This window comes from Humulus lupulus, chromosome 9 (assembly GCF_963169125.1).
Source record: "Humulus lupulus chromosome 9, drHumLupu1.1, whole genome shotgun sequence".
Classification (NCBI taxonomy): Eukaryota; Viridiplantae; Streptophyta; class Magnoliopsida; order Rosales; family Cannabaceae; genus Humulus; species Humulus lupulus.
The window spans coordinates 156,281,850-156,309,407 of NC_084801.1; the positions used below are offsets into that span (position 1 = coordinate 156,281,850).

Here is a 27,558-nt window from a genome sequence, read left to right on the forward strand (position 1 = left end):
ATTGGGTGCATATTGTAATATGTGAATGAGATCTCATTATTATGGAGATATATTCGAGCTATGCGGCATGAGACGGTCATATATAATGAGTTAGCGGTTTTATCATAACGGGGTCAATTTTGGGGTAATAGAAATGTTATTTGGTGATAGATTGGGAATATTTGAGATCAGGGTGAAATTCTGGAAGTTTTGACTATAGTGTCCCCGGGGGTGTTTTCGGGACCCCGAGCACTAGGTTTTATTTAAGGTTACTTAAGCTTGAAGTAGCTTGACAGATAAGAACATACGTTAGAAACTTCTCGTTCTCTCTCAAAACAGTCTGTTTTACCGTTTGAGCCTTTTTGAGGAAATCTTGAGTTCTAGGAGTCGGAATCAAGCGAGGGTCGAGGCATAGCGATCCTAGGAAAGATTAGAAGCTTCTTAACCGAAGGATTTGACGAGAAACAACCCAATCGAAGGTAATCTAAGTTTGAAGTTTTAAGTTTTTAAAGTTTTGAAGCTTAGAATTGGACTTTGTTAATTGTTGAGTTTTTGGTCGGTTTGAGCTTTGGGTTTTGAAGGTTTTGGAGTATTGGGAAGCTTGGGAACTTTGATTTGATGATTGGGGAATGTTTGGGTATGTTTTTGGAGGATTTGGAGTGTTTAAAACGCGTTTGGGAATGGCCCAAGGTTGGGGGCCGCGGCTCTGTTCTTGTGCGCCGCGGCCCTAGTTCGAAGAAGCAGGTGTCAGGAAGTGAGCCTTGCTGGGTGCCGCGGCCCTAGATGGAGGGAACCGCGGCCCTTGCCTCAGAGAACCCTGGGGGCCGCGGCCCAAGGTGCTAGGGCCGCAGCCCTTGCCCTGTTTTCGCCCCGTTTGCTCGTTTTGACCCCGGGAACTTAGTTATGGGCCTCGGGAGTGTCCCTACTACTTGGATTAGTTTGGATTGATCTCTTGGGGGCTAGATATTGGTGTGGAACCTTTGATTATCATTTTATTAATGGTGTTCCATATATGGTTATGATTAGGTGACCGCTAAGGACTTAAAGGTTGATCGTTCTCAAGGATCGTTCTTATATTGGTACTAGCTCGAATCTGAGGTAAGAAAACTGCACCCTGTGTATATGTGACATGCATGGCTATTATGGATGCATGTTGGTTGATTATTGAGCATGACATGCATGGCTATTATGATGCATGTTGATTGGCTATTGAGTATGACATGCATGGCTATGATTGATGCATGTTGGACCTTTAAATGTAAACATTGTTAGCATAATGAATGCTTGGCAAATCTTGCCCATTTGCATATGACTGTTGTTGAGGCATGCTAGATAATTAAGTGTGATGCATGTAATGCACGTGAAACATGTGATAGGGCATGCCATGAACGATGAATATGAGATTGGTCAGAGCTTGAGTCTCTGAGTTTATGCATGATCATGACTGTGCTAGAAACTGTTTAGTAAGCATGCTGAATGCCCTATTCTTGGATAATTGACATATGATACATATTGATAGCATTGCTTACTTGTGTATGGACTGAATACAGAATCGATAAAAGTGTTAGTATCAGCTGTGAGGCTGTGACTTATTTGTCAGGCTCGGCAGTGTTACTGGACACAGGTCAGGAAGCGCTGACTTACTTGTCAGAACGGCCTTAGCGTGAATCACGCAAGCCAACAGAGATTGGATCTAATCGATTACTAGCATTGAATGACTCAAGGAGCATTAATGCCTGACCGACCCTGAGGGTCGATGAATAAACAGAGCCTGAAAGCTAGTGGCTTACCTATCAGCCACTCTCTTGCTAGAAAACAGAGCCTGAAGGCTAGTGGCTTACCTATCAGCCACTCTCTTGCTAGAAAATAGAGCTTGAAGGCTAGTGGCTTACCTATCAGCCACTCTCTTGATAGAAAACAAAGCTTGGAGGCTAGTGGCTTACCTAACAGCCACTCTCCCGCTAGAAAAGAGAGCTTGGAGGCTAGTGGCTTATGTAACAGCCACTCTCCCGCTAGAATCATGTGATGTGCACCCATTGGTTTGAAAGCTTTATATTCAGTGTGATTATAATGATAATCATTTGATAATGTTTATGAAAAGTGTTATGTTTTCTTGCTGGGCTTCGGCTCACGGGTGCTATGTGGTGCAGGTAAAGGCAAGAGGAAGCTGGACCACCCTTGAGTTGGAGAGCTTAGGTGATGACGTGTACATATGCGGCTGCTCGACCGCCACGGTCGAGGTTTAAAGTGGAACTAGGGTTGAACCCTGTTTTGCCGCTTAGAACGGCCTGTTGTAAATATTTTCTGTAATAAACTCTTAATTGTATTTTCGGGATCCCAATGTATATGTTAAACGTTCTAGTGAAACGTTATATCTTAACCAAAATGTTTAATCCCTAAACCGCCAATCATACTTAGATCACGATTTTGGCCAAATGTCTCAATTAGCGAGTTTAGCACTATTTACAAGGCACACCGTAACGGTCCCAGGAGTTGGGGCGTTACAACTTGGTATCAGAGCGAGCCAAGGTTTATGGTTCCTGAAGACAAGCTGGGCATGTACACTCATCACTGAAGATAGCTTCACTCAAGGAATGGTAATCATTTCTGTAGCTATGTGTATAGCTGTTTGAATAAAATGTGAATGCTTTACCTGTACATTGTATTAGGGAGCATGAGATTCTGATAGAGCCTGGCTCTTGACTATATGATTATATGCTCAGTGAATATTTATATGACTGTGATCATATGTTTGCCTGCTCCATGAATATATAATTGTGTTATTTGCATGCTGGGATTGGAGGCATGGTTTGAGTATTGGAAGAGCAGGGAATATGAGTAAAGTATGAATGCCATGGGCATGTTTGCAACACTGCAAGTAGACTATGATTGTGGTGTGGTAAGATTTATCCCGTGGGGAAAGCCCTTGATATGGTTATTGTGACAAATGGGTCAAGTTATTGACTGCAGATTCAATCAGCAGGTTTATATTCAAGGCAGGTTATGAGGCCTGGTGATAGTTATACAGGGGCTGGGAGTTACAGCCAGGGTATTAGTTCTTCTTCTGCATCTCTGAATGTTCAGCAGATGCTTACAGACTTGCAATTAAGATTGCAGAGGCAGGAGGAAGAGATCAGGTATTTGAAGCAACAACGGAGTCTGTTGGGTGGTACCTCTTCCTTTGCTATGCCAGGGGTGGCATCAGTTTCAGCTCAGCCTAGGGTTGAGAATAGATGGGAACTTCTCTGTGGAAGATTCCTGAAGTTTTATCCTCCAATCTTTGAGGGAGGCCTAGATCCATTCAGAGCTGAACAATGGATGTGCATGATCAGCTCCATTCTTATTAGTATGGGACTGGTGGGTCACGATAGGGTGATTTGTGCTACATGTGTATTGCGGGATGATGCCCGGACGTGGTGGGAGGTAATATCCCAGACACGAGACACAGCTGTGATGGACTGGAAAGAATTCAGGCAGCTGTTCAATGAGAAGTATTATTGTGATGTAGCTAAGACTGCCAAGATGAATGAGTTTCTGAATCTTGTTTAGGGTAATGCATCAGTGACTGAGTATGTTACCGAATTTGATGAGTTGTCCAAGTTTGCCTTAAGCATGGTACCCACAGATATGGTTCAAAAGGAAAGGTTTATTCAGGGGTTGAATCCTGGAATAGTTCAGGGCATTAGAGTTGCCCCAGTGCATGAAGTCTCTACCTATGCTCAGGTGGTAGAGAAGGCTCTTGTTGTTGAGAGCATCAGAGATGAGGAAAAGAGTGCCATGAGGCATGGAGCCCAGATAGTGGTACCTCCACTTATTGGAGCAAGTAAGAAGAAAAGCTGGCAGACTCGTCCAGTATGCACGCGGTGCAAGAGGCGGCATTTGGGGGAATGTCGAGCAAGGTCATGTTTTGCTTGTGGCATGGTTGGGCATTTCAAGAAGGATTGCCCAAGGCTAAGATAACTTGAGCGAAAGGGGATAGGCAGCTCGATTCCAACTCGAGTGTTTATTCCAGGACAGTCAGAGTCTGAGACTGAGACTGGTTCCTCAGGGATGGCAGGTTAGCTTTCTGGTTCTGATTTCTAAGTTATGCTGTTTGGCTTTGGTGCCATGTTGTTCTTTTGTTGATGTGTATTTAGAGAAGGGTATATTGATGGTATATGTAGATCACATGGTTATGTTGTGATGGGAAAAGGTAAGATGGTATTGGCAACTTAAGAAATAAGTTGGGTTATGGCAAGGACTCATCGTTGGTTTAATGAGTTAGTTATGACTGGCTATGGTTGACCTAAGGTGTGGATCGGTTAAACAATTTTAGAACAGTTTTGAATAGCAAGGAAAGTATAGTAATTCTTGAGCTTGTGAGCAGAAAGTCTTGTGACAATTGGCACTGTGCATGGATTCAATATATTTATGATACCGGATGTGAGGGCTGAAGTTTGTGCAGGGAGGTGCATGAAGCTCTTAGACAGTGTGGTGGATACCACCTAGATTGTGTTAGTGAGATCAAGACAGACTGGATTAATCTGTGGGTTTTTAAAGGTGTTATCAGATGGTCTGTTAGGGCTTCTTCTTATAACAGGAATCTAGAATGGTGACTGGTTTAGTGCCAGAAGCAGAATGAGATGTAAACACAGTTTTGAGTGGCTCAGTGGGGGTGTAAGAATTAAAGAGTTAGTTGCTGAGTAAGATTGAATCCTTTAGGGTGGAACTTGGATCTGGTTAAGACCAGTTAGAGATCAGAGTGAGAAAATTATGTAAAGGATTGTGCTTGTATCAGATTAGAGCATTGTGAGTGCTGAGTATATTTTGGGAATTGGGTTGATACTAAGTGTTTGTGAATCAGATGAATAGTGCATTCAAGGGTGGATTTGAATGGGGTTTGTGATCGTCTTGGACGATGGTATAGTGGTGTTTTCTCTGTGGAGAATTGCCAAGAGTGAAAAGTGCCTCGGGGACAGGAGTGTCCATGAATTGGAAAGATACTTCAGGTGCCTTGGGAAGAAAGTGCTGGGTCTTTATAGACCAGGACCAGTTAGTGGGTTGTTATGACATCCTAGTGGCAGAGAAAAGGTGATTGCCTATATAACATGTTGATTAAAGAATTAGACCAGGACTGGATAGAGTTTCTGGCGGGCCGAGTGGCCAGTTTATTGTGTGAGATTATTATCTCAAGAAGGATAGAAAGGAAAGATAGTTGAGTGAGCCACAGACGGGCAAGATTGAATGGAAAGCTTTAGCTGGATTGGCTAAGGGTTGTGTAACGACAGACGTGGATTTATGGTGGTATAGAGATCGGACTTGGGATCCGATGGACAGTGAGATTAACTAGGAGATTCTGGATGAATCTCATGCTATTCTTTTATTCGTTTCATTCAGGCATCGTGAAAGGGTAACATGTTATGGGAATTTTATAGTGATGGCCTGAGATGAATGGGCATATATCGAGGCATGTATAAAGTTCTTAACCTGTTAGCAGGTCGAGACAGTGTATCAGGAAACAGCAAGGCCATTACAGCCTTTGGGTGTTTCATAGTGGGAATGAGTGAGCATCGCGATGGGTTTCGCGGTGGGATTCCCAGGTTGATGGATTGAAATGATTTGGCATTAAGTCATTGTGGACTGGTAGTCCAAGTGAGTCCAGTGTATCAGTAAGGACAGGTGAAAAGTATAGCTGATCTATATTTGAATCTCCTTGTGAGAAGGATAGAGAGCCTTCGTGAACTCAAGGTCCATCTTATTAGATGAAGACTCTAATGTTACTTCCAGGTTACGGAAGGGGTGAAGGGAAGGCAGTGAATATATGGGTGGAATTCAATGTAGTTCATTAGTCTCAGACTGATGATAATCAGAGGGAGAATTGTCCAGAGTTGAAAAGGTACCTTATGAGATAAGGTATGGCGGAACATGTTCGTCACCCTTTCACTGGAGTGAGATGGGTGAGATGTTACATCTGGATCATGAGATGGTCCAGGGAACCATAGAGATTATTAGAGGTTGGAGCAAGGATGCTCACTTCTAAGATTAAATGGAAAGTGATACTAAACTGAAAAGCAGGAACATGGAGTTCCAGGTAGGAAGTTATGTCTTCCTAAAGAATCACCATGGTAAGGGGTGATGAGTAAAGGCAAGTTGAGCCTAGATTGGTATGACAGTTTAAGTCCTGGATAGGAATGGTCAGATTATCTTTTGTTGGACCATAGTTTGGGTTCCGATAGTTGTACATTGTTTTGTGCATTTCCATGCAGTGGACATGGGTTGAAAGAACTCATGAGTTGAGTTATGAGGTTCTGAGGAACAAAGTATACCTTGATTTAAGGTATGTTGCAGAAACAGTGAGGTCGAGAGAATGACCTGGGAAACTGGAATTGGTTGTGCAGAATTCTTATTCCGGGCTGTTCAGATAAATTTCGAGGACGAAATTTCTGTAAGGAGGGGATAGTTGTAATGCCCCAAATTTCCTAATAAGGTTTAGGACCTTGATTAGGAGGCCGGGATGGCCATAATTGATTTAATATGTTATAAAATGAATATATGCATGTTAATGTGAATTGTATTATTATATGATGATAAATGCATGCGTATGGGAGTATTTAAAATGATAAGGGCATTTTGGTAATTTGGCATGTTGAGGGCATATTTGTAAATTGGGTGCATATTGTAATATGTGAATGAGATCTCATTATTATGGAGATATATTCGAGCTATGCGGCATGAGACGGTCATATATAATGAGTTAGCGGTTTTATCATAACGGGGTCAATTTTGGGGTAATAGAAATGTTATTTGGTGATAGATTGGGAATATTTGAGATCAGGGTGAAATTCTGGAAGTTTTGACTATAGTGTCCCCGGGGGTGTTTTCGGGACCCCGAGCACTAGGTTTTATTTAAGGTTACTTAAGCTTGAAGTAGCTTGACAGATAAGAACATACGTTAGAAACTTCTCGTTCTCTCTCAAAACAGTCTGTTTTACCGTTTGAGCCTTTTTGAGGAAATCTTGAGTTCTAGGAGTCGGAATCAAGCGAGGGTCGAGGCATAGCGATCCTAGGAAAGATTAGAAGCTTCTTAACCGAAGGATTTGACGAGAAACAACCCAATCGAAGGTAATCTAAGTTTGAAGTTTTAAGTTAATAAAGTTTTGAAGCTTAGAATTGGACTTTGTTAATTGTTGAGTTTTTGGTCGGTTTGAGCTTTGGGTTTTGAAGGTTTTGGAGTATTGGGAAGCTTGGGAACTTTGATTTTATGATTGGGGAATGTTTGGGTATGTTTTTGGAGGATTTGGAGTGTTTAAAACGCGTTTGGGAATGGCCCAGGGTTGGGGGCCGCGGCTCTGTTCTTGTGCGCCGCGGCCCTAGTTCGAAGAAGCAGGTGTCAGGAAGTGAGCCTTGCTGGGCGCCGCGGCCCTAGATGGAGGGAGCCGCGGCCCTTGCCTCAGAGAACCCTGGGGGCCGCGGCCCAAGGTGCTAGGGCCGCAGCCCTTGCCCTGTTTTCGCCCCGTTTGCTCGTTTTGACCCCGGGAACTTAGTTATGGGCCTCGGGAGTGTCCCTACTACTTGGATTAGTTTGGATTGATCTCTTGGGGGCTAGATATTGGTGTGGAACCTTTGATTATCATGTTATTAATGGTGTTCCATATATGGTTATGATTAGGTGACCGCTAAGGACTTAAAGGTTGATCGTTCTCAAGGATCGTTCTTATATTGGTACTAGCTCGAAGCTGAGGTAAGAAAATTGCACCCTGTGTATATGTGACATGCATGGCTATTATGGATGCATGTTGGTTGATTATTGAGCATGACATGCATGGCTATTATGATGCATGTTGATTGGCTATTGAGTATGACATGCATGGCTATGATTGATGCATGTTGGACCTTTAAATGTAAACATTGTTAGCATAATGAATGCTTGGCAAATCTTGCCCATTTGCATATGACTGTTGTTGAGGCATGCTAGATAATTAAGTGTGATGCATGTAATGCACGTGAAACATGTGATAGGGCATGCCATGAACGATGAATATGAGATTGGTCAGAGCTTGAGTCTCTGAGTTTATGCATGATCATGACTGTGCTAGAAACTGTTTAGTAAGCATGCTGAATGCCCTATTCTTGGATAATTGGCATATGATACATATTGATAGCATTGCTTACTTGTGTATGGACTGAATACAGAATCGACAAAAGTGTTAGTATCAGCTGTGAGGCTGTGACTTATTTGTCAGGCTCGGCAGTGTTACTGGACACAGGTCAGGAAGCGCTGACTTACTTGTCAGAACGGCCTTAGCGTGAATCATGCAAGCCAACAGAGATTAGATCTAATCGATTACTAGCATTGAATGACTCAAGGAGCATTAATGCCTGACCGACCCTGAGGGTCGATGAATAAACAGAGCCTGAAGGCTAGTGGCTTACCTATCAGCCACTCTCTTGCTAGAAAACAGAGCCTGAAGGCTAGTGGCTTACCTATCAGCCACTCTCTTGCTAGAAAACAGAGCTTGAAGGCTAGTGGCTTACCTATCAGCCACTCTCTTGCTAGAAAACAGAGCTTGGAGGCTAGTGGCTTACCTAACAGCCACTCTCCCGCTAGAAAAGAGAGCTTGGAGGCTAGTGGCTTATGTAACAGCCACTCTCCCGCTAGAATCATGTGATGTGCACCCATTGGTTTGAAAGCTTTATATTCAGTGTGATTATAATGATAATCATTTGATAATGTTTATGAAAAGTGTTATGTTTTCTTGCTGGTCTTCGGCTCACGGGTGCTATGTGGTGCAGGTAAAGGCAAGAGGAAGCTGGACCACCCTTGAGTTGGAGAGCATAGGTGATGACGTGTACATATGCGGCTGCTCGACCGCCACGGTCGAGGTTTAAAGTGGAACTAGGGTTGAACCCTGTTTTGCCGCTTAGAACGGCCTGTTGTAAATATTTTCTGTAATAAACTCTGAATTGTATTTTCGGGATCCCAATGTATATGTTAAACGTTCTAGTGAAACGTTATATCTTAACCAAAATGTTTAATCCCTAAACCGCTAATCATACTTAGATCACGATTTTGGTCAAATGTCTCAATTAGCGAGTTTAGCACTATTTACAAGGCACACCGTAACGGTCCCAGGAGTTGGGGCGTTACAACTCTGTATCCACTTCTTCTGGGATCGACCAAGATGTACAATGATGTCAAAGCAATATATTGGTGGCCAGGAATGAAAAAAGACATAGTAGAATTCATAGCTAAGTGCCTTACATGTCAACAAGTTAAGCTCGAACATTAGAGACCCGCCGGAACATTACAACCATTAGAGATTCCAAAATGGAGATGGAAAGATTAGCCATGGACTTCGTGAAAAGGTTACCAAAGACCACCAAGTAGCACAACTCAGTCTGGGTAATAATTGATAGACTTACAAAGTCCGCTCACTTCTTGCCAATAAGAACGCTTTTTAACGCGGAGCAATACACAAAGGTTTACGTGGAAGAGATAGTGAGATTACATGGAGTTCCAAAGACGATAGTCTCTGATAGAGGATTGATTTTACCTCAAAATTTTGGGAAAGTCTACAATGTGCTATGGACACTAAGTTAAAGTTAAGTACGAAATTTCACTCTCAAATTGATGGTCAGTCAGAATGGACCATCCAAATATTAGAAGATATGCTGAGGACATGTGCATTAGATTTCTCAGGATCATGGAGAAAGTATCTACCGTTAATACAGTTCTCTTACAACAACAGCTATCAAGCTATGATAGGAATGGCACCTTATGAATTGCTCTATAGAAGTACGTGTCGATCACCACTTCATTGGGATGAGGTTGGTGAAAGATGATACTTAGGACCCAAGGTCGTAATAGAAGCAACATAAGCAGTAGAAATATAAGACAAAGAATGATTGCTGCTCAAAGTCGTCAGAAGAGCTACGTTGACGCTAAGAGGTGAGACGTTGAGTTTGCAGTAGGAGATCAAGTCTTTCTCAAAGTATCTCCGATGAAGGGGATTATGTGTTTCAGAAAGAAATGGAAGTTAAGCCCAAGGTTTATATGTCCTTTCGGGATATTGGACAAAGTGACACAAGTAGCATATCAGTTGGTCTTACCACCATCATTAGCCGAAACACATAATATTTTACATATATCTACGTTAAGAAAGTATGTATCAGAACCATCCCATGTGCTCAATTATGAGGCTCTAGAATTGAAGCAGGATTTCAGTTATGATAAACAACCAGTATGCGTCCTAGAACGGGGAACAAATGAGTTCAGGTTCAAAAGTATCCTTATAGTTAAAATTATGTAGAGCCATAGCACTAAAAGAGAAGCAATGTGGGAGTTGGAGGAAGATATGAGGGAACGGTATCCTGAGGTATTCGGTAAGTAAAATTTTGAGGACGAAATTTCCTTTAAATGGGGAAGATTGTAATATACAAGGTTATTATTTTGCTTTTATGCTCCTTGATCGACCCAAAACGGGTATGTTTTAAATATTTATACTCGCAAGCGCACGAATCGTATTTATAGAATAGTGTTCGTGTAAGCACGAGGTCGAACCCAAAGGAGTTGTCTAAAATCGAAAATAAAACTATTTTAAATCAAAATTAATAAATTCTAACCTAGCCCCAAATATTGATGAGAATTGGTAACAATAAAAACAAAATAAAATAAAAGATAATAATAAAGAAATTAAAGACAATATATAAACATAAATTAATAATAGAAATCAAGATGGTAAAATAAGATTATTAAGGATTAGAATCCACAAAATATAAGTTCAATAATATTTATAAGTATATTAATTCCCAAGTTTTAGTGATAGTTAAAATAAATCAAACTATAATTTTCTAAATAGATGTATAATTTTAAGCACAAGTTACTTCTAAAAAGATAGGATTTTTCTTCACTTTTCAAAATTATAATTTCAAAGCATTTAGTGTAAATCAATCTAATGAAATAACAAATAAATCAATGAACATTATTTATAAGGCAAAACATAATATTTTTGTTCTAAGCATGGATGTGTACAATTTAATGACACATCTTACACAAAGAATATTATGTTTTAGCACTAATGAAGAACAAAGTGTAAATATGTGCTAACAATCCAAAATACATGATATTTAAGATGAAAGAAGATATTTGAAGAAGAAAATTCCATAAACTTTGTTGCACAAAATGGGAAATCAACATACAAAATAAATACTATCTAGTTACATATTGTTTCATCATCACCTCAATAATCTTAAAAAGATTAGAAACACATAACTAGAATAGCAAATACAAACTAAAAATTACAAACATAAATAGGAAAATTTGGAGGATGAACCCCCAAATTTTTCCTCTAAAAATACATAGAAAATAACCACAAAGAAGAAGAAGATGAAGAGAATAGAGAGGTTTTAAAATGTGTAGAAATTATGGTATATTAACCTCCTCTTTCAAATGGACACCCCAAATTCCCTTATTTATAGCCAAAAAATGATAATTAAAATAATCAATTTAAATTAATTAAATTAATTTAATTAATTATAATATGGTAAATAGGGGTAAATTATAGGGTGTAATAATGATGTTTTGGGGTAAAATATGTAGAAAAATGGGTAAAAATTGGTATTTTGAGACAAAGGGACAATTTGGTTTGTTGGGCTCAAAAAATGGGAAAAAGAGGTTGCTTTGTGGCAGGGAAGCAGGCTGTGTTGGCAGCTGGGCTGCTTTGGATCGAATGGTGGTTGGCCCAGGCGTGGTCTTGAGGTGGTTCACGTGGGAAGCTGATGGGAGAAATGTGATGGCATTGGGGCTGCTTTGTTGATGAAGAAGGTTGCTGCTAGAAACTTGGACAGGTGGCAATGGTGGAGTTAATGGGTGCATCAATGTGTTGGAGGCAAGGGAACAGGTCGATGGAAGTCCCACGGCTGGGAAGGAGCATGGTTGTGAGGTGCTTGGTGAAGCTTGGCATTGGGCCTTGTGCTGATGGGCCCGAATTGCTTGGGAAAATGCCAATTTCCTTTGCTATTCTTCACAAAAATGCCATCTTTTTTCATCATTTTCATTGCTTTGCAAGAGCATAAATTCCCTACAAAATAAATATAAAATAAATCATAATACAATATTTTCAATTATAAAATAAATCAATTTAATTCTTTGAAAATATTAATTATAACTTAATTATATTTTACATTTAAGTTCAATAATACAACATTTTTTTACCACTAATAATTCAAATAATTAACTACAACATTTTACAACAAAATAATTATAAAAACACACAAAAGTATATAAAATCATGACAAGACTAATAAATTCAAAATTACTTAAAAACTTAATAAATTATTTAAAAACTCAAGAATTAAGCAACAATTAGCACATAAAAAGTGGTAAAATAACTTTATTTTGTAGAGTTATCACTCCTTAATTATGACCTTAGGTTAGTTTTATTAGTTTATAGTTATTACTTGAGCGGTGGAATTTAAAAATATTGCTTTAAGTTTAAATTATTTGTTTTAGGGTATGATCTTATGACTTAGAAAAAATATAATTTAGTTAATTATAATTATTTTAGTTAGTCTTTATAAGATTTTAGTATATGATTAAATTGAAGTATAGTTTAAGATTTTATTAAAAATTATGTGCACATGTCATTTGGTGATTTAAGAAGTATCCTTGTGGCAATAAAAATAAGTCATGCAAATTAGCTAGTATGGCCGAAATTCCCTATAGAATTAATAGGTGGATTTTTCATGAATTAATTAAGTAATAGAGTTAAATTGAAGAACCAAGTGGAAAGTTACCTAGTCTTGGGCATGTAGCATAAAAATAGGCTAGTTTTTGACTCATTTTGAACTTGCATGGATAGGTGCCACACTAAGCTTGATAAGTTGGAGATAGATTGAAGCTTGTTGAAATATTTGAATTTTAAATGACATAGTCTTGGGCGTGGGAGACTATTAAGGGAAACAGGTGATGACTTTTGACCACTTTGGTTACTTGTTAGTGTGTGTGTCATGTTGAGAGAGTTTGTAGCACCTTTGAATGAGAAAAGTAGGGGCTGGCCGAAACTACCTATGTGGAGGGAGAGTTTGAATTTGAAAACTAGTTGAATTAGTGTGGAAAAGTTTAAGGAAATGGGTTGGGGTTAGAGCCTATAAATAGAGTCATTCTCATCATCATTTTTCACACTCAAAAAGCAAGCAAAGTACTCAAAAAGCATTTTTCACACTCAAATAGAGTCATTCCCATCATCATTTTTCACACTCAAAAAGCAAGCAAAGTACTCTCATTTTTGAAATTCATAGCTCCCAAAATCTATCATATTTTTGCCCCATAAAACACACCATAGTCGAAATCTTATAGTATTTATAAGTGCTCGAGATTTCTTTCTTCTTCTATTTTCTTAATTAGCCTCAAACACTCTAGCCATTATAGACCATATATAGTCAAAATACCAAGCTTCTAAAAACACTATATAGACAAAAATACCCCAAGTATTAAAGCTCTTAATATCATTGTTGGAGATAGGCATTATTGTGAAGGCTTGCGATTTCGATCTTTTGGTTTTAGGGTGAAGGTATGACTTTATAAAGTTTAGAGTTATTGGAAGTTTAATTTATTATAAGTCTTTAATATTAAATCTTTTATGTTGTATATAAGGTTTTTGGGGAGATCTATTAGCAAAAGCAATCTTTTTTTCTTCTCTTTTTCACACTCAAGGTAAGGAAAATTAGGTAGATTTAGTTATGACATTTTAAGTTATTTGTATGACCCAAACATTTCAGGTACAAAAGAGATAAGAGAGGCTGGACCTAAGGTGTTCATAAACTGTATAACGGACCTAAGTTGATGTCCTGTAGGCACGATTGCCAAAACTTGTATGACAGACCTAAGTTGATGTCCGGGGCTTAATTGCCACCCCTTATAAGCACTTATCTTTTCTTAAACCTGTTTTATTATTTTGACCTGTTATTATGATATATAATTATGACCTATGTTTATGACTTAGACTATGTTTATAACCTAGGATATTATGATCTTATATGACTAGCATAAATACATTTTGATATGAAATTATGTATGAATTTATGACTATATGTTTATAAGACTGTTGGATTATTTTTCTTACTGGGCTTAGAAGCTCACTCCTTATGATATTATTGTGCAGATAATTGAGGTTAGAATGGTCGGTGGCAAGTGAGACCTAAGAGCTTAGTGATGTATTCGTGGGGACCATATAGTCGAGGAATGATCAAAGGGCTAAACTTTTATTTGTGAAAGCATTTTCTTTAAGTATCTTTATTTTTATTCAAATGTTGCTCATTACATTTTGTTAAAGACCTTATTTTATTTTTGTAAAAACATGAGATCCATTTGCTTATTGTGATTTTCTTAAATAAAGGAGCAATATTTATGTTTATGATCCAGCGCTGTGTTCTCAATAATATTATGAGAAATTAGGGTGTTACATGAGTGTAACAAGCATCTATAAATGTAATAAATATATTGTAAAAACTTCACCTATGTGGACTTAGAGGTGGTGCTGCCTCTCATGGGAGTTGGAGTTTCTCCCTCAAAGTCCATGAAGAGATGAGCACATGGCCATGCATAAGCGAGAAAGTGGGAAAACAAAAGATGTGGTGGAGGTGTATGAGTTCTCACCGGTTTTATCATATGGAATACTTGGTTCAAGCTTTTAAGCAACTAATGATTTCGATAGGACTTTGTGGTATTTTCACCAAGGTAAAGTTCAAACCGAAAGGTATTTTATTTTATGTACAAAAAAAATGTTTTAGCTAGAGAATGAGGCTTGTATTTAACCAAGTGGGGGGATTGTTATGATTGGTTAAATACAAAAGATAAGTGTTAAAATACAAGCTAGGTATAAACACTTAGTGAATTTCACATAGTGAAGATGTAAAATTTGAGTTTCAATTGTAGGCACTTTAAAACTATGTTTTTGGGTTCAAAGTGATGCATGGAGGTATCTAAGGGTCCCCAAAACATTTGGTAGCATTTGGAGCAATTTTAGGACCTTCAGAGGGGTCCAAAATCAGAGAGGATGGCAATGCATCACCACCCAAGTGGCGTAGCATCGCCTGATGCTTATGGTTTCAAAAAAACCCTAGCAGGTGATGCAATGCCTGCATGTAGGCGATACATCGCCTATTGGAGTCCGTACAAGTTACATAAATTGCTCTAAATGACATGTTTTACAAGTTTAATCTTATTGGTTAGATATAATGGCAGTGCCTACTATAAGGGTCAAAATAGAGTTTTGGAAGACTTGATCACTTTCTCCAATCTCTATCTAACTTTTCTCTCTCTAGCTCTAAGAATATCAAGTTTTCTCCAAGAACTCATAAAGAAAGTGCTTGAATTTGTGAGTTTAAGGCTTGTCAATCTCAATCCTCATTTCCTCCTAGAAAAGGCCTCAAGCATCAACGGTGGCTAGGAAATAGAGTTTTAGGACAACATTAAGAAACGTGTATAAGCCTTGGATTTGTGGTTTTTTTTTGTTCTAAGTATTTGCTCAAAGTGGTAGTTCTACAAGGGTTTTGAAGGCTCATTAAAGTTTAAGAAGATCATTCACCAACTTGGGTTTTCATAATCTTTCTTTGTCTTTATTTAGTCTTTGTCAATCCATTTTTTGTGTAGATTCTAAATTTTGAGGTGGTGTTATCTCACTCTCCCCCAACAACAAACACTATGTTGTTTTAGATAAAGACTTGGAAGACTATGGTATTGTTTCAAGGCAGATTGGATTCCTTGCAATACCTAGCATTTAATAAGGACCAAAGGTTAGGGAATCCAAAGGGTGTAGTCTTATTACGTTGCATATTCGTAAGTGCCCTAATCTTTATTGTGCTATTTACTAATATTTGTATGAAAATCACATATATGCATGTATTTCTGTTTTCTATTGTATGTTACTCTTGGGGGTGGTCTCCATGCCATCTCTTATCAAAATGAACCTAGCAGTCTTGAATAATTAATTTAATTATTAATCATAAAAATATCATATTGACTAGGTCGATGAAAATAAATAATGTTAAATTATTTATTGATATTTTGTGAGAAAAGAAATAGAAGAAGCACTGAGGTTTTTATTGCAAAGTCTCAAAAAGAGAGTATTATATATAGCCAATTGGGATAATTTTGTTAATATTGATAAATTAGTATTAATATTAATAAAATAATTTAAATAAAGGTCAAAATCATAATTGGTTAATTTTGACAAGTATTTAATTAATTATAATTAGGGATATTGGCAGCAAAAATACCCATTCATTTTAAAAACTTGTGTTAAAGTACCCAATCTTTTTTTTTTGTTTGGGAAAAATACCCAATGTCTAATTTTGTTTGTCTTTGTTGGTGCCCAGTCTATTTCCGTCAAATAATGTAGTGCCACGTGTACGTTTATTCAGGTTTATAAAACCTTTTTAATAAGAAAAAATGAAATGTAAATAATCAATAAACAAAACAAAACCTAAATTAACTAAATTAGAAAGAAAAAAAATAGATAAAACTTTAGGATTTAAAATAGATGCAAATCGACACTAATAGAAGAAGAAGGATAGTCTAGTATTAGAAGTTTTAACAATGAATAAGGGTATTGACAAAGGAGGCACTCTGGTTAGCAATGAAGGAGAGGAAGACGAACGACACCGTGGTTGTGGCAATTTTGAAGATAAAGAAGAGGGAGGAGTAAGGTTGGTTATGCCTTAACCAATGTCATTTCGAAAGCCAAAAAAGGAGGCTTCAGCTTACAGTAAGTGTTTTCTTCACTTTGAAAGTCGGGTTTTTGAATGAATAGGATAGGATAAATTGGCATTGCCTGCTGGTTAGTTGGAATGGTTAATGGGGTAAGTTGAATTGTTTAATGTGTATAGTTTTGTATAGCATTGTACTTGAAAACTCTAAAAATGTTTTTTGTTTTTTGCCAAAATTGATTCACTTGTACTATAAAGTGTGGGGTTTTGATTGAGCCAGTTGGAGAATATTTGCATTGGGTTAGGGTATGTTTTGTTTTCGTATGACACATATTCAAAAGGGGTTTTTAATTGATTCTTTGACTTTTTTAATGGTCAAGATTGCATGGTAGTGTTTTTTTACTATTAACCTGTGTCACAAGGGGAAGTGGGGCACTTTGTTTGGTAAGCAAAGTTATGATGGGGGAGAGGTGGCATATGTGGATGCCTGTGACATGGATGAATTTTGCAAATTTGAATTAGATTAGTTTGTGAAAGAGCTTAGTTATGAGGCCTCTTCTAGTTACTAGTTCGGACCCTTGGATAAACCACTTAAGGATGGGAGGAGCATAAACACAGATGGAAATGTTGGATTTATGTTTGATGATATGAAGAAGAAAAAATACAAATTTGTTGATATTTACCTAATCATGTCTGACTCAAAAGCCCAAACACAACCAAAAAGAGGAGGTTTGGACAACAATCATGCATCAATTGTAAATAAACTGATCATTCAAGAGCAACTTGTAAGAATGCAGCAGTCACATAGGTATTTATTTTTGTTTAGGTATTTATTTTTGTTTAGTCTTTGAAGGTTTTCTTGGTACTTGTGATTCAACTATTTGACATGTGCCCTGGCTTTTCATTTGCAGCCTGTAGTTGCCAAGAAAATGGGCAGACTATTGGAATTTGTGCTCTTGAAGCGTACTTTTATATGAACGATTATTGTTAATTATATAAAGTTAATATTTTTCACTCATATTTGTATTTAATTATACATGGGGAAAATACCATTTTGGCCCCTGTATTTTTTCTGAATGCGCGATCGCCCTCTATGTTTTATTAAATGATATATCAGACCGCGTGTTTTAAAAAATGGATCAAAATAGTACCATAGACCCATTTTTTGTTAAAATATTTTCAATTATAAGATCAAATCTTGAGTCGTTGGAGAAGCGATGAGTTCACAGAAGCAAAGAAGGTAGTCGAGGAGCTAAAAAGGAACTCGGCTCAAGGGTACTATTTTGATCCATTTTGTAAAACATAGGGTCTGAATTGTCATTTAATAAAACATAAGGTCCAATCGAGTATTCGAGAAGAACACAGGGGCCAAATTGGTATTTTCCCTTATACATGCCATTTATCATGAAGATCCAATATTATTGATGTGGTCTTGAATTAAGTATATGTATAATGATATATATATATACAAGAGGATTTAATTCAAGATAACAGTATAAAAATTATCTGTAATCGCTAAATAAAGTGGGAGCTTTATTTAATAAAGATTATGAGTATGGCCTATATTCTGTTTAAGACAGAGTAGTTTATCTAGACTGTTAAGTGTAGCAACACAAAGAGATAAATGTACCATATATAATTTAGATTGTATTAGACTGGGACAAGATGAAAGAAAAATCTTCTGATAATCTCCGTTAAAATATAGAAGTTCAATATTCATCAATCGATGGTCGTTTGAGACTTGACCTTAATCTAGAAGTAAGTAATGAACTCCTATTTATGCTCAATGACATTTGACTTATCGGGTAAGGTTCAATATTCCTACGACCGAATTCCTGATATCTTGGAGTCATAGAACTATAAGTGGCTGGGAACATACTTCACAAATATGGAATCTGCTCCTTACTTAAATGAAAGCAGATTAATTGTTCCTTTTAGTGTTGATTTGAGACTTGAACATAGAATGCTCAATTTCTGTTAGAGAACAGAAATTTCATTCCATAATTAAATTTATATAACAATGTTCATTAGGGGATCAATGTAACTGATTGATAAAGATATAATTAGAGAGGTTAACGGACAATAAGACCTAGCTTTAATTATGAACAACTAGCAGATGGTCATAACACATGCAATGACTAAATCACTGGACGACTTTATAGTTATAGCTTCTAATAATATAATACTATAGTTTTGGGAGTTCAAATATGAATTTCCAATGGAATAATTCATAGTTAATAAATCAATTAATTGAACTAAGAGTTAATAAAATTAATTAAATTATTAGCACTACGAGTCCATACTATCCTCGTACTAGCTCGATAACACAAATGTAGGATTTTGGTATTAAAATGAAATGATTACAAAAATAATAAAGTATTATTTTTAATCTCACAAATTATTATTATTTGTGAAATAATATTTAAAATATTATTTAATGGCAAATAAAATTATATTAATAATTTTGATAAATTAATTTAATCATATTTAATTTTGTGGTATAATTGTATACTGCATAAAATAATATGATAAAAGCCCAACAAATAACATCTTATAGAGATAAATTACCACAGAGCCCACAACCCTGCAATTGGCGCCAACCACAGTCCAAATGGATTGTGGCCCACGCATAGGCCCAATATAATTACGGCTAGGTCTTCTTTTGATTGTTATATTAATAGAACATAACATCATGAGAAAAAGACAACATATGCATTTAACGTTATTTTCCAAGAGAGAAAAATAGAGAACTTTATTCTATTTGAATTATGAGAAGAACACTCTCATTTGTTGAGATTTAAAAGTGTGTTCTTGTGTATCCTACCAAATAGCATAGACATCCACATGTCTCCTTCTTTTTTGTGTGAGCCATAGTATGGAAGATGGTGGGTTAAAAGGCTAAGATGTTATTTGATCTACACGTGTTCTACATCTAAAAAAAGTATTTGTAAGTTTATATTTTATTCAGATTCATGTGCATGAGAAATATCTCATTCTAGTTATGGTTCTTAGAGTGATTCGTCCTTATGCTATAATAATTGTTATTTTCGCATTGAAATATCATCCTATGCTTCTGCTGCACTGTCAATCACATGATCAAAAACCAACACAGACCACCTTTGAAGAATTTAAATCTTGAAACCGTGAAAAGACAGAAGAGAAGAACAAGAAAGAATGCAAGAGATGCTGCAGTAGCATTAGCTCAACAACCACCATCTAACCAAGCCACTGCATCTCCAAAATAGCGCACACATAGGAGGAGAGGAAGAAAGGGTGCAACATCTTCCTCAAATCAACAGCAACAACAATGCTAGAATTGTAGTTGTCAACTTCTGATTATTATTTTTTTTGGTCTAGTGGACTTTTTGTCTAGGATGAATAGCTGTCAACAACAAGAATTTTTGGCCAAATTTTGTGAACAAATGCATAAGGTGTGAACCTTATACTATGACCAACTATTTTGACTAAAATTGTAGTAAGCTTATGCAAGCAAAACAGTTGCTATGTTACAATTATGCCTTTATGTTGAAATTATGACTTTATGTTAATCTTATGCTAATGATTGATCTTAAATTTATGTTGTTGTGTTTTAGTTATGATTGCTATTTGTATTCCTTACACCAAGATAACCAAAATTTATACCAAAATAAACAAAAAGCCTTCAACTTGTATTCTACCACAATTGTACAAAGTCATTCATTAAGCTTTATAAGCTTTACATTAAAAAAAAAAACACTTTCACAATTCAATAAACTATTAATCCTTGTACCCAAGTGATTTTACATCCAAAATCACACAATGCCTAATATTTCAAACACCAAACAATCACAATTACAGATTTAGTAAAAACAAATTTCCCAAACTTATATTCATCCAATTTTTGTTAAAAAAGTGTCCACAAACTCTGCAAACTTGACCCTCCCTCACCATTGCCATGTTGACAGAACTTGGACTTTCCAATTCAGTCTCGAACACATCAGCATTCCAGTTTTCCCTCTCATTTCTTCTTCTCTAATGTGGCATCACAACCCTACAATTTTCAACCATATCAGTATCCACCCATAAAAAAAATTCACAACCTCCTTCTGACTGAAAAAAAAGCAACAACAAAACCCAGATGAAGAACCCAAATCTCATATTAACCAAATTAAAGCAAAACTAAATTTAAACACACTTACTGTCATTATGCGACAAGTTCAAAATCTCCTACCCGGATTGGTTTCGGTCCAAGAGGTTCTCAGTACACTATCAAAGCCACAATCACAAACAGGCACTCGATTGCGATTCCCACCCCTAAGTCCTCCAACCCTAGCTTTTGATCCAGTAGAAAATATGAACTTTCACCCTCCATTTTTCAGACACTGCTCTTCATCTTCCTCGATTCCTCATCCTTTTCGTTCTTCTATTAGTGTCGATTTGCATCTATTTTAAATTTTAAATTTTTTTCTAATTGTCTTGTTTCTAATTTAGTTAATTTTGGTTTTGTTTTGTTTATTTATTATTTACATTTAAGTTTTTTTTTTTTTAAAAAAAGTTTTTATAAACCTGAATAACCGTACGTGTGACAAGTGCATTATTTGACTGGGTACCATTGAAGACAAACAAAAGTGGGCATTGGGTATTTTTTCCACAAAAAAAAAGGCTTATTATGATTTTTTTCCCCCGAACTATTACAACTACCAAATCGTGCCCTCTAAATTTTTTGGCTTGTTAAAAATTCCCCCTGAACTATTCACGTTACTGAAATGTGGGACTTCCGTCCAATTTCGCTAGCAGAATTATGATATGGCGACACTAGAGTGCTGATGTGGATTGTCACGTGTATAATTTAAAAAGTAGATAAGATTTACCCTCCAAGCTTTTATCATTACCAAATTATGCCCCTCGAATTCTAAAATTTAAAATTTAAACAATATTTTAAATATTAAAAATAAAATATAAAAAGTCAGGGGCCCACTTGAGCTCAGTCTGTTGACGATGTCGCTACCCAACCAACTTTGAGCTCATTCTGACGCATGCCTAACACCCAAGACAATTTTTTGCCACCATCAATTTTTTTTAATTTAAATGATTTTTTTTCCTTTTTTTTAATATTCAAAAGATTGTTTAATTTTAAATTTTTAAAATTCAGGGGCACAATTTGGTAATGATAATAGTTCAGGGGGCAAAAATTGTTAGGAGTCTGTCCTAAAAGCATGTAAAAGACATTTATTATTTCAATGAATAAATAAATACAATGGTCTATTATTGTTATATTTAGATTATTAAATTATTGTTTGAATAATTTTTTTGTAAATATCAGAAAATTTTCATATTCATTATTGAGAATGTGATCTTGTATTAGTACGAGAGAATTAAGATCACATGAATGAATAAAAATAGTCAACAACAAATTGAAGTTATGGAATTCTTAAATTAGGGTTGTAAGTACGGTTTACTAAGTATCTTGTTGATACAAATAATCTAAATTCGGATTATTGATGTGGTAAATCATCTCGATAAATGTGATTTATATAATATGGTTATATATGACAAGGACCGATATGAATAAAAGTCTTTATCCAAAAACCATTTAATAATAAAGATTTGTAATTCATATCATAACTGATGATCATTTATAAATCAACCTAAATCCTGAGTGTTCATGAACTCCTGTTTATGTTTATTAAATCTTTTGATTCATTCGTTAAGGTCTCTTCATAGATTGAGGCTAATGACTTTTGTTTTGGAGATTTAATATCATGGATGGCTGGGAACATGTATCAACAATATGGAATCTAATCTTTCCTAACGGATCGTATATTGGTTCCCTTAAGGGTTAATTCTGGAACTGAATGATTTTGAGCTCAAATCTATAATTAGATTATAGATTAATTATTCACTAGTGAATTAATGGTACTTAAGGAATAAGAAGTAAATTGGAAAGGTAAAATAGTAATTCTCCCATTCTAATTTATAAACTAATTGATTAGAGAGTTGAACTATTGTAAGATGGTTATATCAATGGACAACTTAAAATAAGATTTCTATAAAAGTATATCTATAACATAAAGAGTTCAATTCTGAATTTATAGTGAAGAAATATCAGAATTTATAAATTAACTATTATGATTAAAGAGTTTAATTATTTAGTTTTAATTTATTAGAGCTTAATGTTATAGGTCCATGGTCCCTGAAATGGCTCAAACAAACATTGACAAAGATAAATACAAAAATGGGCAAAATGACTTATTTGATAAGAAAAATATTTTTCTATGCACTAAACATAATTATTGTATAATTATGTGTAATTAATTAATTATTTTATTTAAATAAATAATGAGATATTTTAATATGATTAAAATGTTATTATTTAAACAAAAATCTGATAACTGATTAATTGTTTTAAATTGTTTAAAATAACTAATATTATATATTTTAATATATATTGGATATATTAAATATAGAAGATCAGTTTTTTCAAAGTGGGACTTTGAGAGATAGAAAATATATCGTGAAATCTCCCTGAGAAAAATAGAACAGTGATACAAGCTTAGGTCACTGTTTTTCACAAAATTAGGTCCAAACTTTATCAGATCTCATGTGTTGAGAACATCTGATAAATTGATTTTGCTTATTGTTTTGTATAACGAGCCCACACTCGTTATTTGTGTGTTGAGAACATTTTGGAAGATCTTGGTGTGAGATCTCAAGGATTTTGCCGTACAAAAAGATAGCAGCAAGGGAGGACTTGAGGTAATTTTTCTATTAATCTCTTTGATTCAATATATATATGTATGTGAAGAAGTAGATCTAGAAATCTTATGGGGTTAAATTAACAATTTTGATTGTTGTTCCGTTGTGTATAATCTCTGATTTGATCTATAGAAACCAACAAAATTCATATTTATTCTTTATATTATAAACGAGGCATTAACATGACAATACCACATCGGGCACCAAACTGCCACATCACCATCCCGTTAGCGAAATTAGATGGAAGTCCCACATTTTAGTAACATGAATAATTCAGGGGGAATTTTTAACAAGTTGAAAAATTCAGGGGGCACAATTTGGATTGGTAATAGTTCGGGGAAAAAAAATCCTAATAAGCCCAAAAAAAAGATTGGGTACTCAAACACAAATTTTTAAAAGGAATGGGTGCTTTTGCCGCAAATATCCCTTATAATTATTAAATAATTAAAATAAAATGAGAAACTAAAACCTATTTTATGCCCTAGCTAATTTCTTATATATACTAGTATTATATAATGCATTAGGTCAAATGAATTTGATAAGGTAAAAATTCACTTGTAATATTCTATATCTAGTCGCCCACTCTCTCTCAGTTTTCTTTCTAGGAGTTTTCTTCTCATGTGTTGAAATTTGTCCACACAAATACTAAATTGTTTTGGAGAAAGATTTGGAAGACTGTGGTATTGTTTCAAAACGGTTTGGATTCCTGGCAATACCTAGCACGTGCTATTTACGAATTTCTGTATAAAAATCACATCTATATATGTGTTGGGCCCAAAATGCTCGGCCCGAAAACACTTGCCTCATTTATCAAATATTCAAAACGGAGCGTTTATACACAGGGATGATCCGAAGGCAGAAGCCGTAGGTCAGAGGCAATCCGCGCCTCTGACCTCTGAGCGAGACATTTTAAAAGTTGGTATTTTTGGAGGGAAATTTAGTTATTCTCCTTCCTCCTTTTCAGGGTCCACTTGAACCAACTAACTGTTTTGTATATTTCATCCTATAAATATGAGATTTTAAGAGGAAGAAGGGGACGGAACTTTGAACTGACTTAAGCATCGGAGTGTCTTTCTTGCAGGAAATCCCGACGAGTCAAAGGCAGGTTTCATCACCGGAGAAGAAGCAAGTCGCCAAACGTTGTCGGGTCTTTACTTCCATATATAGAAAGACAAATTGTTGCCCCAACAATTGGCGCCGTCTGTGGGAATTGGATAAACGTATCGGTCTTAGCCACGTCGTCAAACCAAGAAATCAAGATCCACTGCGAACCCAGAAGTTATGCCACCCAAAGGCAACGGAGTTTCGGGCCCAGTTGCACAAAGCGTCCCTCCGACGGACATGAGCGACCAGATCGAAAGGATGTGTCGTCTATTGGAGGCAAGCCAGCAGCGGTCCGACGAGGCAATCAAGACATTAACCGAAGCCCAAGCTAGGCTCGAAGCAGAGATTGTTGAGCTGCGCAGGTCCGCTGACACAACTCGCAACACCCAAGCCCACGAGAATCTTGATTCTAACAGATCTGACGTTCTAGTCGACCGTGTTAATTCCCCACCTCACAACATGAACCCGGGTAACGGACAATCACAAGCCATCCCCCCATCCTCTGGGACTGACGGGCAACAAGCCCCAACCTCTGGCACGCAAGGGCGGGCCGAAACAGAACCCACTGGACCCGCTCAGCCAACAACCGACGTCCGGCCTCAACACACCGTACCTCAAGTCGCACACGATTCTCCCTCTGAAGGTCGCGTTCCCTTGATCTGTTTCTTGGACAGTTGGAAAGAAGACATGATGAGGGAAATGATGCAGAAGTTCTCAGATGGGCGATCCGCCTACGCCACCGACCATTTGGATCTTGTATCAAGAACCACTGAAAAATTTCCTTTCTCGGAATGGATTCTGAATGAGCCAAAGCCTCGGGACTTCATCATCCTTTCCCTGCCTGCATTCAATGGAAAGGGAGACCCGCTAAACCACCTATTTCAATTTCAACAAAATATGGCGTTAGAAGCTAATAACGAAGCCATACAATGCAAAGTCTTTTCAACAACTTTCTCCGGGCCGGCTCTGTTATGGTTCCGACAATTAAAGGCCGGATCACTCAACAGTTTTACTGATCTCCGACGGTCCTTCTTACAGCAGTACAGCGTGAACCGAGAGGCTCCCAGAACAATGGCCGATCTCTATCGAATTGAACAAGGGGAGAATGAACATCCAAAGGCATACTTACAGCGTTTCATTGACCTCGTGCATCAAATCCACGACGTCGACCCACTCACCGCAGCAAATCTCTTCGTCAAAATCTTGCAGGTGGGGTCACTCTTGCATGAGAATCTCACTATGACACCACCATACGACATGGCAGACGTGCAGACCCGAGCCGAGGGCGTCTTCAGGGTATTAGAATTTCGAGAGCGCGCACAGAAGAAGACTGCACTCATCTCTGCTCCCGCAGCGAATAATCCTCCACCGCCTACCAGGGATGACAAGAGGAAGCGGAACCAAACAGATCATACGAAGGAAGGAAAAAGGCCAAGACAGGATCGACAGCCATCGCGGTACCCATCCTTCGAATACACCGTCCCGCAAGAAGTCATTTATGAAGAAAATAAAGATAGGCCTATCTGGCGAGAGCCCTACAAAATTAACACACCATCTGACAGAAGGGATAAAAGCAGATACTGTCTCCTCCACAAAGATCACGGTCATACGATCGCTGAATGCCACAATCTGAACAATCAGATCCAAGCCCTCATGAGGAGTGGGCGGCTTACCCAATACATCAAGGAGACAGGCAGACCAGGTGCCTCGCGGCAGAACACAGCTTCTGCCCCCACTCCGCAGGCGTCAGACCCCGTACACACAGCCTCTGACAGCACCCCGGAGCCTCTTAAACAAGTCCCTATGATCCACAGGATCATAGAACCCACCGATAATAAAGAGCACGCGACTAAAATCCATAAGAGGATGGAAGAACGAGTGAAGCGGTACAAATCATTAGGCCACGTGGTCAATCTCGTCACTTCAGAAGAAAGAAGCTACACAACCTCTGCTATCACCTTCACTGACGAAGACCTGAAGGGCGTCCACCTGCCTCATGACGATCCACTCGTCATTTCCTTACAAGTTGACCACTGCCAGCTGGGCAGAGTTCTGATCGATGGGGGCAGTGGGGTCGACATCCTCTTCTGGGAAACCTTCCAGAAAATGGGACTGGAGGAGAATCAGATCCGACCCTCCACCATGCCCATTCTGGGATTCAATAGCCACAGAGTCTATCCGAAGGGCGTCGTTCGATTAACTGTGGTAGCTGTAGAACGCGCCTTGCCAGTAGACTTCCTCATTATAGACTCCACCACGAGCTACAACGCCATCATGGGAAGAGGTTGGATCCACCGGATGCAGGGGGTAGTATCCACTCTACATCAGGTGATGCGGTGTCAATCACTCAACGACCGATACACCGTCGACATCAAAGGCTGCCAGAAGCAGGCCAAAGGTGCTTCCTTACCTTAAAAGAAATAAATAGCTCTGCCTCTGCCTCCCATGAAGACTCTCCTGACAAATAGCAATTACAGCAGTGCCTACCAGCGTGCCTAAAAGGAATCAATCTAGAAGAAGACCAAGAAAAACCCCAAGTTACACTAGATACTTTAGAACAAGTGGGTCTGAACGACGCTGACCCTTCAAAAACAGTCCTGGTAAGTACCAAGCTCTCTGAAGATGAGAGGCAGACCCTCATACAATTTCTCCAAACCAGAATGAGAACTTTTTCCTGGACACCACACGACATACCCGGAATAGACCCTTCTGTCATGAGCCACAGCTTGAATATCTCCAACTACTTCCCACCCGTCAAACAGAAGCAGAGGAGATTCGCTCCAGAGGTGAATCAAGTCATACAAGAGGAGGTCCAACGGCTCCTGAGTACGGGGGCAATCGAAGAATGTTTATACCCCAGTTGGCTTGCTAACCCCGTCGTGGTCCCAAAGAAGAATGGGAAAAAGAGAGTATGCGTAGACTACACAAATCTAAACAAAGCCTGTCCCAAAGATAGCTACCCTCTACCAAAGATCGATCAGATGATAGACGCCATGGCAGGATATGAAAGGATGAGCTTCCTCGATGCCTACTCTGGATACAATCAGATCCCCA

General features: G+C 37.6%; 1 protein-coding gene across 1 annotated transcript; it reads left to right on the top strand.

The window, feature by feature from the left end:
• Positions 1-24,681: 24,681 nt before the first annotated feature.
• LOC133800210 (uncharacterized) lies at positions 24,682-26,919 on the top strand. The gene has a single exon (XM_062238163.1). The coding sequence runs from the start codon at positions 24,682-24,684 to the stop codon at positions 26,917-26,919; it is 2,238 nt and encodes a 745-aa protein (XP_062094147.1).
• The last annotated feature ends 639 nt before the right edge of the window (positions 26,920-27,558 follow it).

Coding starts and splice junctions, on each gene's coding strand:
- LOC133800210 (XM_062238163.1), top strand. CDS start 24,682: ATGCCACCCAAAGGCAACGGAGTTTCGGGCCCAGTTGCACAAAGCGTC.